Consider the following 13,343-nt stretch of genomic DNA (forward strand, 5'->3'; position numbering starts at 1 on the left):
AGCAGTAGAAGATTCAGATTCTGATTCAAAGGAGGTCCATTGGAAGTGCTTGCTTTACTGTCCAGATCCCAAGGATTACTGGCCATTCGTTGATTGTTGACGTTGTTGTTTCTTTTCTCCGCAAGGATTCATATACCAGATCTATGTCAATGTGATTGTTGATGGATCCTTCTGTAGGGAACCACGCTTCGAGAAATTCTCATTCTTTTCTTGTTCTTGCTTGAGTCAAGACTCTGGCTGTCATCCAGTTGGCATGGTGTCCTCCTTTGTCTTCATGAGCTGATACCAGCGAGAGCAGATCATGCCTTCTGCTCACTAGCTGATGCTCGTGTAGCTTGATCAATAATTTTCTTCCCGTTAGACCAACGCAGTATGACAGCAAGACTGCTTCGGCAACACATCACAGATGTTCACAAACCAACTGCAACTTTAAGAAGGAACCTATGAAAACTCAAAGCACAACAAAATAAGAAATAGGAGCAGGAGTAGGCCATCTGTCTCATTGAACCTGCTCCACCATTTAATAAGATCATGGCCATGGACTCAACTCCAACTACCTACCTTTTCCCCATAACCCTTAATTCCCCTAACTGATAGAACAAATGTTATCTTCAAAATCCAGTGTAGTGATTGCAACAACCATGTTGGTCAAACAGCTGTTGGCAGTGGTTTAAGCTAATATAGCAGGGGGATGGGAACCAGTGTGATAGGGCTGAGGATGAGCCGGCAGGTTTACAAGTAAATGATGGGTAACATGAATGTAAGGAAGGACAAGCCAGTCATTGGTTACAACTGCAGACCGAGCAAAGAGTTAAATTGTACCACAGAGGGAAAATTCAAAGGGGCAAAGAATACAGGACTGAATGTGTTGTATTTAAATGTGCGTAGCATTCAGAATAAGGTGGACAAACCGACCAATCTCTAATTGCGCATGAGTATGATGTTGTGGGCATCACTGAGTCGTGGCTGAAAAAAGGTTATAGTTGGGAGCTTAACATCAAAGGATTTACTTTGTATTGAAAGGACAGGCAGGAAGGCATAGATGGTGGTGTCTCTCTGTTGGTAGGAGATGGAATTGCATCTTTAGAAAGAGGTTACATAGGGTCAGAGAATGTTGAATCTTTGTGGGTGGAGGTAAGAAACTGCAAGGGTTAAAAAAACCATTATGAGAATCATATATAAGCCTCTAAATAGTAGACGAGGTGTGAGGCTGAGATTGCAAAGGGTGCTGGAAAAGCCATGTAATAAGAGCAAAAAAACTTGTAATGGGGGACTCCAAAATGTAAGGGGATTGGGAAAATTAGGTTGGTATTGGATTGCAAGAGAGTGAATTTGTTGAATGACTATGAGATGACATTTTAGAGTAGCCTGTGCTTGAGCCTACTAAAGGAAAGGCTATCTTAGATTAGCTATTGTGTAATAACCCAGGTCTTATTAGAGAGCTTAACACAAAGGAACCCTTAGGAGGCAGTGATCATAATATGATTGAATTCATACTGCAATTTGAGAGGGAGAGGCAGAAGTCAGATGTATCAGTATTGCAATGGGATAAAGGGAATTACAGAGGCATGAGAGAGGAGCTTGCCCAGGTGAATTGGAGGAGGATACTAGTGGGGGTGACAGCAGAGCAGAGATGGCTGATGTTCTTGGAAATAGTTCATAAGGCACAGGATAGATTGATGGGTAATATGACCCAACTCTGCTCTTATGTCTTGTGGTCTCTCCCTGGTCCACAGGCTAGGGAAGAAAAAAATAGGAAGACAATACAAATAAACAGATGGCCACAGAACTGGTGTGGGGAAAGCCTCACAACTTCATGTATTCGCTGCCCTGACTTGTCCACATTATTTCTCCCTTTCCTGCATTTGAAACAGCCCCTGCCTCCTAGTATATCTATTCCCAGCATGGTGCCCTCATTATTTGGACAGACCCAGAGACATACAGGGAGGTACATTCCACCTGTTTCCAGTTCTGTGATTGATATCTCTCTGCCTTCATCATTTGATCCCTACACCTGTATTATAAACAGCCTCCCCAGCTGAGGGAATGGATGTCAGTTATTGACTCTGATGCCCCCATGTCACGAACATATCAGGTCACCAGCCTCCCTAGCAACACTGGTGTGTACACCCATGTTTCACTAGTGCTGGCCAGAAAGGGCACTACTGGGTCCACTTCTGTTGCAGTCTCTTGCCTTTTTCCTTTGTTAGGACACTGCCTCCTATTATGACCTAGGAGGCTACAGATATGATACATCATCCCTTGCTCTCTTAGGTCCAGTCACACATCCCCTTGCTAGGTGCCCGAGTTACTGGGATGCAAAGTGAAACCCCCATGCCTTCACAGCCACCTTGTGACCATTCTTCCCTCCCCTCTGGTCTGCCTCCCTAATCCATTATGCTATCATGGCATAGGTTGACCCTCTTAAGTCTAGAACCTTCTGGTAGGCTGAGCCCAGGCCCTTCTTCAGCATTTTCAGGAAGACTGGATCATCCCGACCAGGACTGTCTGTCCCTAAGTATTCCTCATGCACTCGATATTTACACTCAGCGTAATATTTCCCCTCAGCAAAGCAGAAGATCTGGTCATTAACTTGAGGGAGACTGCACACACACTTCTGTCTACCTCAGTGGTGTTGAGATTGAGGGCTTCACATGTAGACACCACCACCAAGAAAGTTAACGCCCCTACCTCCTCAGGAGGCAAAAGACATTTGGCATATCCCTATTAACCCTTACCAATTTTTATTGTTGCACCATAGAAAGCATCCTATCTGGATGCATATCAGCCTGGTATGACAACTTCTCTGTACATAAGCACAAGAAACAGCATAGAGTTGCAGACATGGCTCAACACATAGCAGAAAGCAGCCTCCCTTCTAAAGGCTCTTTCTATACATCTTGCTGTCTCAGGTAAAGCAGCCAACATAATCAAAAGCCCCTCCCACCCTGGACCTTCACTCTTCTCCCCTCTTCCATTTAATAAGACTATTAAATGGTTTCTTAGTCCAATAAGGTGGACTGTTGACCTTACCATCTATTTCATTGTGATCTTACATCTCGTAGCTCGACATTGTACTTTCTCTGTAGTTGTTACGCTTTGTTTTGTATTGTCACTGATTTTACTTTATTCCACTTCAAAGTTCAAAGTAAATTTATAATCAAAGTACATATATATCACAATATACAACCCTGAGATTCATTTTCTTGTAAAAATGCCCAATAAATCTATAGAATAATAACAGTAACAATGTAAGATCGCCCAACTAGGATGTCCAACCAGACTGCAGAAGCCACCAAACTGCATTTACAAAAAGAAACAAGAATAATTAATAAATAAATAAAGCAATAAACATCCCACAACCCTTGAGCCATAATGTCCCACACATTCCTCAGGTACTGAGTTTTAACCAGTACATTTATAACTTTGGGGTGCATTTGGTGAATTTCATTCATTTCTTAGAACTTGTATTACAGTTCCGCATTCCCACAAGCAACTTTAAGAGAAGGCAGCTCTGATAAAATGCCCTGTTTCTTCCTGGGGATTAAGGGTTTATGGATTTTTAGGAATCAAGGTCAAGGTCTGGGGTTATCAGGATTCTGAGCTTGCTGTTCTCTGATCCCAACAGGCTAGGCTGGATATAACCTCTCAGTCACAGAACACCACAGTACAGAACCAGGCAAATCCACCCATTTATTCTCAGCTAAACTATTATTCTGCCTAATCCCATTGATTTACACCAGGACCATGGCCCTCCATATTCATCCTGACTTGTCTCTGTAATTCAAACACAAGAATTTCTACAGATGCTGGAAATATTGAGCAACACACACACAAAATACTGGAAGAATTCATCAAGCCAGGCAGCATATTCTACTCCATGTATGCTGCCTGATTGCAGAATTCCTCCAGTATTTTGTGTGTTGCTCTTCTCCATAACGGTCCCTCTCTCTAGTCCCTTTACTTGCACATTATGCTAACACTCCATAGTCTCCCAAATGGGTATGCACGCAGTTACCTCTCTGACATCCTGAAAGGTCAGTAGCCACCTTTCACAACTGGTAGCTGTCTTGCCAAACTACTTAATGATATCTGATAGTTGATCCCTTACAGAAACAAAGACACACACACACCACTTCTGTGCTACCAGTTCAGCTCTCCACCATGTTCTTTGATACTTCGTGATCCCATGGCTGTTCATTCCAAACAGACTGAAGGATGGGTGCTGCTCTTAGAAATACTCACTCCCTTAGACTGCTGAGGTTGCTTGCCACATAGTGGGGCGCAGATGTATCGCAGACAAGCCCCATATGTTGTGGCAGAACAAACTGAGCCGCCTCAAAGCTCTATAAGCAGAAAATGTAAAAATCTTTATTCATAAACCAGACCTTCATGAGAGAAAGTCTAAGAAAATATCACTCACCTGACCCGATGTTTTATACTTTTTAAATGTAAAGATAACAATAAATAATTAATTGCAGCTTCAATGGCTACAATTACCTACTCATCTTTAACATTTTGAATATAATCAGATAAATTCGCAGAATTACGTTGATAGCGAAACCAGTTTCACACATACTGAAATTTATTTATTTTCTTCTATTGAACTGCTGCTGCTAGGTTAACAAAATTTCACGTCACATGCCGGTGATAACAAACCTGATTCTGATTCATTATCCTTAAGCTCTCAGTCAAAGTTAAATTGTGACCAGGTTTTATTTCCTGAAGACTGGTTCACATTTTAATTCATCCACAATTATGCTATTCTTAACTCCAGGAAAATCCCCAATGCCTGTGATAATAATAAATCAGTTTAACCAATTTACCAGTTTAAGTAGGTAAGTGTACAGGGCTTTAGAAAAATAGCAGTTCAATTGTTGTGTGCAGTTCTGGTCTTCTCATGAGGAAAGTTCAATAGCAAACTACTAGGATGAAGGCAAAAGACATACAATGCACCCAAAGGAGAAAAACATTTATTCAGCAAGCACCTGGATTACTTACATTTCAGAGTAAGTTGACTGAGCAGACCACATATTTGCCAATGTTACATTACTAAGAGGCACACCACATGATTTTCCTGTCTGATGCGATCTCAACAGAAAAACATAAATGAATATAAAGGGAAGATCACACATTTGTTTGAAGAATCACAACACATGGAAAAACAATTGAGTTAATTGGCCTTGTACTATGTGGATTTAAGAAGGTTATCTTATTTAAACACAAGAGTGGAGGTTACCTGATGGGAAGGTCTGGAACTAGAGGTTAGTCCTACAGTAAGGTGATGCCTGTTCAAGGCTGGGAGAAGCGGGGAGAGTTCTTTCCTTAAAGGCCATGAATGTGGAATCTTTGAAAATGATTGAAACAGATCTTGAAAAGACAGAAGGATCAAAAGGGATGAGAAGGGAAAGTGGAGCCAAGGAAAAAGAGCAGTTCAGGTATGATCATACTGAGAAGTAGAACAAGTTTGTGGGACTGTATGTCTTAAGTCTCCCTTCAATTTCTAGTAGTTTTATGTTTATTTGGGGCTCCTGCAACCCAAACTCATTAATCCATAATTATGGACAGTGTCTTGGAGATCATGTACAAAGCAAATGTGAATACCACAACTGATTCAATAATTTCCTCACACTCGCATGTAGTACCTAACATGTTGGATTTTTTTGAATACACCATAATATATGCTCACCCATTTCTTCTGCTATTTCACACAATCTTACAATGCAAAGGCAACAGAGATTAGAAGCAAGCCCCTTCATGTTGACATTTGTTACAAAATTTAAATCTTCATCCATGTTTTCAACTTTATACCCAAAGGGCTAGGATTACATCTTAACAGGTTTTTGTAATATTTGAAAAAATGTTGACATTAAGGAACTATCAGTTTTACAAAACATACCCATTTGCTATTGACTTATTGCGCTATTGACATTACTGTTAACTAGCAAAGTAATTATCAAGACTAATTGGATTACAAGCAACCAAAGAGAACAGTTATCACTGGCTATTTCACAAATCTCTGAAATAAGCATCTTATGTAAGTTGTCAAAAAATGCAGATACAAAAAGCCATGAAATAACACAAGCATCAGAATATTGTAGATACCTCTTACAAAGCCATGTAAATAAATGATTGAGTGCAAATGTCAGTAACATGAATTGAGGCGCATTTCTTAAATGCTCCTTGGATGGTCCATCTTTTGGTATAATAAAGTTAACTGAAATAACTTCAGCAGGAGTAGGATTACAACACAATTACAACAAAGTGTGCATAATTAGTATCACACCATACGATTCCCAAATGTCTTAGTAGACCTTCCACAACCCACCCCCTCCAATCAATAGACTACTGCATTATGGAAGCAGCCAGATCCAAAAGGTTACAATACTACAACATTACTTAGTCATTTCAGAGTCAGGCTGTGTCTCTTTAACCATTTAGGACAACATTTTAACTAATCAGGATATAGAAAACAACCAATATAACAGTATGGTCCAAATATTTGAAATATGGCCTTGGCATTGAAAAGCCAAGGGGGTGGACCAATAACAGTTGCTTTCACTCTGAACAGTAAATTATATGGTGATATAGTCAGGACAACTCCAAGTTAGTTACACAGCTTTTAAGAGTTGATTATTTTGATTATGAGGAGATCTTGCCATTTTTCAGATAGATACGCCCAGTGTCTGTATTAATATACCCACCCAACCATCAATCATCCCAAACTCCCATGCTATCCAAGTCAAGGATATTGCCTCTCCTTGCTCAGCTATTCAAAAGAGCTAGCAACAACTTCCTTGATTTCAAGCAATAAAAAGCTGATCTTTTACCTTCCCAGTCTGAAACACAATATGCTATCCTCACCATCACAAATAAATGTCTGTTTTCATTACCAGAACGTTTTTGAGCAGAGAAAGACCATTTGTGCCTCAAACATTTTGCAACTTAATCCCTCAATCAAATCTTTAAACACAGACACCTGGCTGCTTCATCGGTCCTCTGCCTTTCACACAGTCTACTCGAACACACTGCCAATACCCTGCACGTAATTCCCAATAGGTCCCCATCCCTTAGTGTCTCGGATTTAGAGTGCCCTTCCTCCTGTTTAGATTCTCAACTCCCTTGCTCCAATTAATGCCTTCAAATAAAAAAAATCTTTCCTACTTCCCTTCTCTCACATGATTTCCCTTAAACTCTGTGACCAAGATTTTAGTTACCCTTTAGTGTTTCCCTCTTTGTCCTTTCACCCATTCTTTCACTGAGTTTGGCCTCCCAATGTATTTTTACATTAAAGGGACAATATAAATGTATATTCCTGGTGGAGGTGGAATTTAGAGGACATTTATTATATTTGTATCTTTCACACTGTGGTTAATCAGAGCAATGAGTACATCACAACATTGAAAAGAGCGAGGGAATTCTACAGCTAAGCAGAGAAATTAAAATGGAGGACGGGAGTTAAAAAAATACAATGAGACGATGCAGAGAGTGAAGTGTTGTGGACGAGGGCGAGAGAGAAATGTGAGGGTTTAAGGGAGAATGTAAGGGTCAGAAGCCATCATGTATTTTCATTGTAACACTACCACTCCCAAAAGTAGATAGTTGTCATCTTTTCTACATCACATCATCCAAGGATAATCACCAGGAGGGTGAGAGAAAGTACACATGGCATATCAACCTCAAAACACCAGGAAAAGGAAGTCATCAAGTTGCTGCAGAGAAAACTGATCAGTCCCTTTTTAAACAAATGCTAAAATATTAAATATTCACAACCACTACTTTAATGTAATGCATCATTTAATACATATAACATTCTATGTCACAAAAATAACTTTTATTTACAATAAGTGCTGTAAAATGGTCTGTAAAGCTTGAGTATGCATTAATTTTCCAAAAGAATAAATAGGTCTAGGGAGGTAACAGGAGCCAAAATAGCCTTAAAAAGCAGCCATATTATTCAAAATATCTTTAAACATGAAATGAAAGTAAGACCAGTATATAAAAACAATCACGGAGATCATTAGTTTAGAAAAAGCCATATTATTAGCTCATACATTGGCCACGGAGGCAGATTAGTCCCATTACTTGCTGAATAAACAGTTAACAGCATTTTATTTCCAATTTGCACTTAATCTTGTTTTCAGCTGGCATCTTCACTTGTTCAAATCTTCATATTTCAACTTCATTTTTATGACATTCATATTTCAAACTTCCAAAAAGTGCTAAATAATGTATCTTGATTATAAAATAAATACAAACATGCCAAGTATTGTGCACTTCAGTTATTGACTTCATAGTTTTTAAGTAGTGCAGCAGTTTCTCATAGATGGTTTCTTGCTCAACTGCGTGCTGGACAAATTAGTTACAGAATCCACTTTCATTCTGTCACCTTTCTTCCTCACTTCCCTGTGGAATGAATTAGTGAGAGATGTGAAAACAGGGCACATTCATTAATCTGTTGGTTGTTACAATTACAACTGATAATTAGTTTACCGTAATAATTTGGATTGAAAACTGGATGAATCCAGATCCATCTCACTGAGCGCCATCCTCAATATCAAACAACTGATTGGGAAAGCAAGAGATTAGGACTTCATCTATTTCTTCCAAGGTTCAAATCCAACTATACCTTCTTGATGCTTGTAGAAACTATAAACATTTCTGCAAAGGTTACATGGGCTGGCGCCTTCTTATAATACTCGACAAGGGAAATTAGTTTTTCATGCTGAGCAGAAAGAGTCCTACAACACAGAACTGTTGTAGATTTAACTTTGACTGGTTAATTTGGAAGATTGGGAGCACAGCACTACACTGTAAAACAGGGCAGGACAATTCTTACTCTAACTCTGCAACCTTGGCGTAGAAAGTGATATTACTTACTCTGTGTGCCAAAAGCGGAACATCATTTCATCACATTAACATTTCGAACCTCTGTAGGCATAATTAAATCTCAAAGATAGAAATAACCAATTGATAATTAAGCTATGAGGCAAATCCAAGAAAAAAAACACAAATTAAACAGATCACCTGCAGAAATGCCTTCAGTGTACCAAGTAAGATTTGCACAAGAAATTAGGAAGGTGTTAATAGGTGTTCAATACTAAAGCACCCTCAAAGTTCTCCTATAAACTATTGAGATAGTCAGTTTAATAATCTGAAGGTCATTCAAAAATTAACGGGCAAAATCATTACTCAGGTGTCACAGATAATGAATCAATATTAACAGTGGAATACATCCTACTCTCAATTGCGACTGTGTTGGAAAGGATAGTGTAGGATTCAGGTACTTTCTTGAAAGGCTCCACGGAAAAATATGAGAAGGGCCCTTTCAGAACAGATTTGTGAGGAATCTTTAGCATAAATTCAAATATATGCATGTGTATAAATACACACAAACACACACAAAGCAGCTAATTATTTGAGAAACAAGTCAAAATGGTAAAAAGATCAAAGCAAATTTATTATCAAAGTAGGCATTTGTCCACCATATAAAACATTGAGATTCATTTTCTTGTGGGCATACTCAAAAATCCAATAACCAAAATGAAAGGCCACACAAACACAGTGGACAACCAGTGTGCATGCAAAAGAGAACAAACATCGGATGTTGTCTACATGGACTTCAGTAAGGCCTTTGACAAGGTCCCGCATGGGAGGTTAGTTAGGAAAATTCAGTCGCGAGGTATACATGGAGAGGTGGTAAATTGGATTAGACATTGGCTCAATGGAAGAAGCCAAAGAGTGGTAGTAGAGAATTGCTTCTCAGAGTGGAGGCCTGCGACTAGTGGTGTGCCACAGGGATCAGTGCTGGGTCCATTGTTATTTGTCATCTATATCAATGATCTGGGTGATAATGTGGTAAATTGGATCAGCAAATTTGCTGATGATACAAAGATTGGAGGTGTAGTGGACAGTGAGGAACGTTTTTCAGAGCCTGCAGAGGGACTTGGACCAGCTGGAAATATGGGCTGAAAAATGGCAGATGGAGTTTAATACAGACAAGTGTGAGGTGTTGCACTTTGGAAGGACAAACCAAGGTAGAACATACAGGGTAAATGGTAAGGCACTGAGGAGTTCAGTAGAACAGAGGGATCTGGGAATACAGATACAAAATTCCCTAAAAGTGGCGTCACAGGTAGATAGGGTCATAAAGAGAGCTTTTGGTACATTGGCCTTTATTAATCAAAGTATTGAGTGTAAGAGCTGGAATGTTATGATGAGGTTGTATAAGTTATTGGTGAGGCCGAATCTGGAGTATTGTGTTCAGTTTTGGTCACCATTACAGGAAGGATATTAATGAGGTTGAAAGAGTGCAGAGAAGGTTTACAAGGATGTTGCCGGGACTTGAGAAACTCAGTTACAGAGAAAGGTTGAATAGGTTAGGACTTTATTCCCTGGAGCGTAGAAGAATAAGGGGAGATTTGATAGAGGTATATAAAATTATGATGGGTATAGATAGAGTGAATGCAAGCAGGCTTTTTCCACTGAGGCAAGGGGAGAAAAATACCAGAGGACATGGGTTAAGGGTGGGGGGGGAAAGGTTTAAAGGGAACATTAGTTGGGGCTTCTTCACACAGAGAGTGGTGGGAGTATGGAATGAGCTGCCAGACGAGGTGGTAAATGCGGGTTCTTTTTTTAACATTTAAGAATAAATTGGACAGGTACATGGATGGAGGTGTATGGAGGGATATGGTCCATGTGCAGATCAGTGGGACTAGGCAGAAAATAGTTCGGCACAGCCAAGAAGAGCCAAAAGGCCTGTTTCTGTGCTGTAGTTTTTCTATGGTTTCTAACACCGAATTACATTTTTAATGATGAATGTTATGAGTAAAATTTAGAAGTGCATTCAATTGATCACTACAGAATGAAAAATATTCTCAATATTCTACAGCGATGGAGGACATGAAGCTACAGTATTTATGGATATAGACCTTGTTTGATTGAATGAACAGAATAGTGAACTCACTGCTAACAATGATCAAAATAACCACCATACATTTATTTCAGGCCAGCAAATTATTAACTTGCAACATTAGAATATCATGTCTCTACATTTGACAGCTCACATTAAAAGAAGAAAAACTGCAATATGCTTTTGGCAGGCCAAAACTTTTCTCAACTCTAACTCGCTCCCTCTCTATTAAGTACATCCTGGTCAATTATAGGTCTGATCGCCTTACAGGAAAAATGCACTGTTTTCCTTTTCATTCCTTTTAGCTCAAAGGGCACCCTTTCCCAGTAATAGTACTTGCTTTTGGACTTGTCATTATACTTAGTAAAATCAGTGATTACCTAGCAAGGTGAAGGACTGCTTCGATAATATTCGCACCTTCCCTGGCACTGGTTTCACAGAATAGCACGTTGTAGGTCTGTCAATGAAAAAAAAATTAGAGATAAATGAATATTGTTCATTTCCTTGAAACACCAAAGGATGATTCAGTACTAAATTACTGCACAACAGTACCCTGCATCAGTGTCAGTCTTAGATCTAGAACTACAAAAGGAGATGTAAATTGAAGATGTAGATGAAGATGTAATGTAGATTAAAAGAAGTTTGATGAAATGATATGTATTTCCTTTGTTTCTTGCTGAACTGTGTGCCCTGGAATCGGAGTACTTCCACAAAATAATAAGTCTTTCCACCCACAACATGCATTCACTAACATTAATCCCACTTTATTTGCCCCACATTTCCATCAATTCCCCTTCCCCCAACCCCCACCAATTCTAGCACTCACTTATGAGCTAGGGAGATTCAGTCGACATTTAACCAACTATCAGACATCCTTGAGAAATGGGAGAAAACTACAGCACCAATGAAAACCCATGGAGCCACAGGGAGAACATGCAAACTTCACAGACACTACAGGAGGTCAAGATCAAATCTGGGTCGCTGGGACTACAAAGCAGCAGTTCTGCCCCTTTGAGAAACTTCAAATGATTGTCGTCCACTAGAGGAGTCTGGACTATAGCTCAGCAACGCAATAAAACTACACAGTTTGCAAAAGCAAAACATTTTTTTTTTAAGATTTTCCTAGTTAAATTTTGGGAGAATTGCTGGGACTGAGCTAAAACATGCCACACTATATTAAAAAAAATGTGTAATTCAAGTTAATAAATTCTAAATGTATTATATCAAAATTATGAAAACAAAAGTATATTTTTCTGCTTCAACACTCTACCCCTATAGATTTAAAACAAGGCTTTCAATAATTCAAATTCTCACCATAGCCAGTTTCTCCCCGTAAATGGTGGGGATGCATTTTTGCCCCTCTTGCGTTGCTTTTTTCCTCAAGTCTACCTTGTTCCCCACCAACATAATGGGTATGGTTTCACTGGCTGAACCCTTTAAGGAAAAAAATGGATAATATGACCGTCAAAACATTATTTTTTTTGAACAATCCTCAGAATGTAAAGTGTCACAATGAGCACAAGTGAATAGCTAATGTAGCATGTTGGATTTTGGACAAAAGAACATATATAAAGAGGTCATGCATCCCCTCAAACTCAAGGTCAGACAATTCCAACTCAATTCCCCAAACAGCTAAACATCTATTGATCTAAGGTTTGAATTTATTCAGTGATTCAGCCTCTATGGCCCGATGGTCCAAAGGTTTATTGAGTAAGATTTTTACACCCATGACTGTGTGCACAGCTCAACTGCCATCTATAAACTTGCTGATAACACAACTATTGTTGGCAGAATTTCCGATGGTGACGAGAGGGCGTACAGGAGCAAGATACAACAGCTAGCTAAGTGATATCGCAGCTACAATCTTGCACTCAACGTCAGTATGACCAAAGAACTGATTGCGGACTTCAGAAAGGGTAAGAAGAGGAAACACACACGAGTCCTCATCGAGGGATCAGAAGTGGAAAGAGTGAACAATTTCAGGCTCCTGGGTGTCAACATCTCTGACGATCTATCCTGGACCCAACATATCGATCCAGCTACATGGGCGGCACAACAGCAGCTATATTTCAATAGGAGTTTGAGGAGATTTCGTATGTCACCAAAGACGTACTCGAATTTCTACAGATAAACCATGGAGAGCATTCTAACTGGCTGCATCACCATCTGATATGGGGGGTGGGGGGCATTGCACAGGATCAAAGTAAGCTGCAGAGTGTTGGAAACTTAGGCAGCTCCATCATAGGCACTAGCCTCTGTCGTATCCAGGACTTCTTCCAGGAGCAATGTCTCAAAAAGGTGGCATCCATCATTAAGGACCCCCATCACCCAGGTCATGCCTTGTTCTCATTACTACCATCTGGAAGGAGGGACAGGAGCCTGAAGGCACACACTGATGGATTCAGGAGCAGCTTCCTCGCCTCTGCATCCG

The 13,343-nt window shown here is 39.7% G+C and overlaps 1 protein-coding gene across 1 annotated transcript in view; it reads right to left on the minus strand.

Annotated features, from left to right (window-relative positions):
• Positions 1–4,605: 4,605 nt before the first annotated feature.
• rasef (RAS and EF-hand domain containing) overlaps positions 4,606–13,343 on the minus strand; it is a 73,558-nt gene continuing 64,820 nt past the window's right edge. Inside the window, exons 16-18 of the mRNA XM_072281576.1 lie at positions 12,227–12,346; positions 11,293–11,369; positions 4,606–8,406 (exon numbers count right to left, since the gene is read on the minus strand). Coding sequence (XP_072137677.1) covers positions 8,301–8,406; positions 11,293–11,369; positions 12,227–12,346 — 303 coding nt within the window. The 3' untranslated portion in view covers positions 4,606–8,300. The remainder of the gene's footprint in view (positions 8,407–11,292; positions 11,370–12,226; positions 12,347–13,343) is intronic.

The sequence above is a fragment of the Mobula birostris genome, chromosome 17 (assembly GCF_030028105.1).
Source record: "Mobula birostris isolate sMobBir1 chromosome 17, sMobBir1.hap1, whole genome shotgun sequence".
NCBI lineage: Eukaryota > Metazoa > Chordata > Chondrichthyes > Myliobatiformes > Myliobatidae > Mobula > Mobula birostris.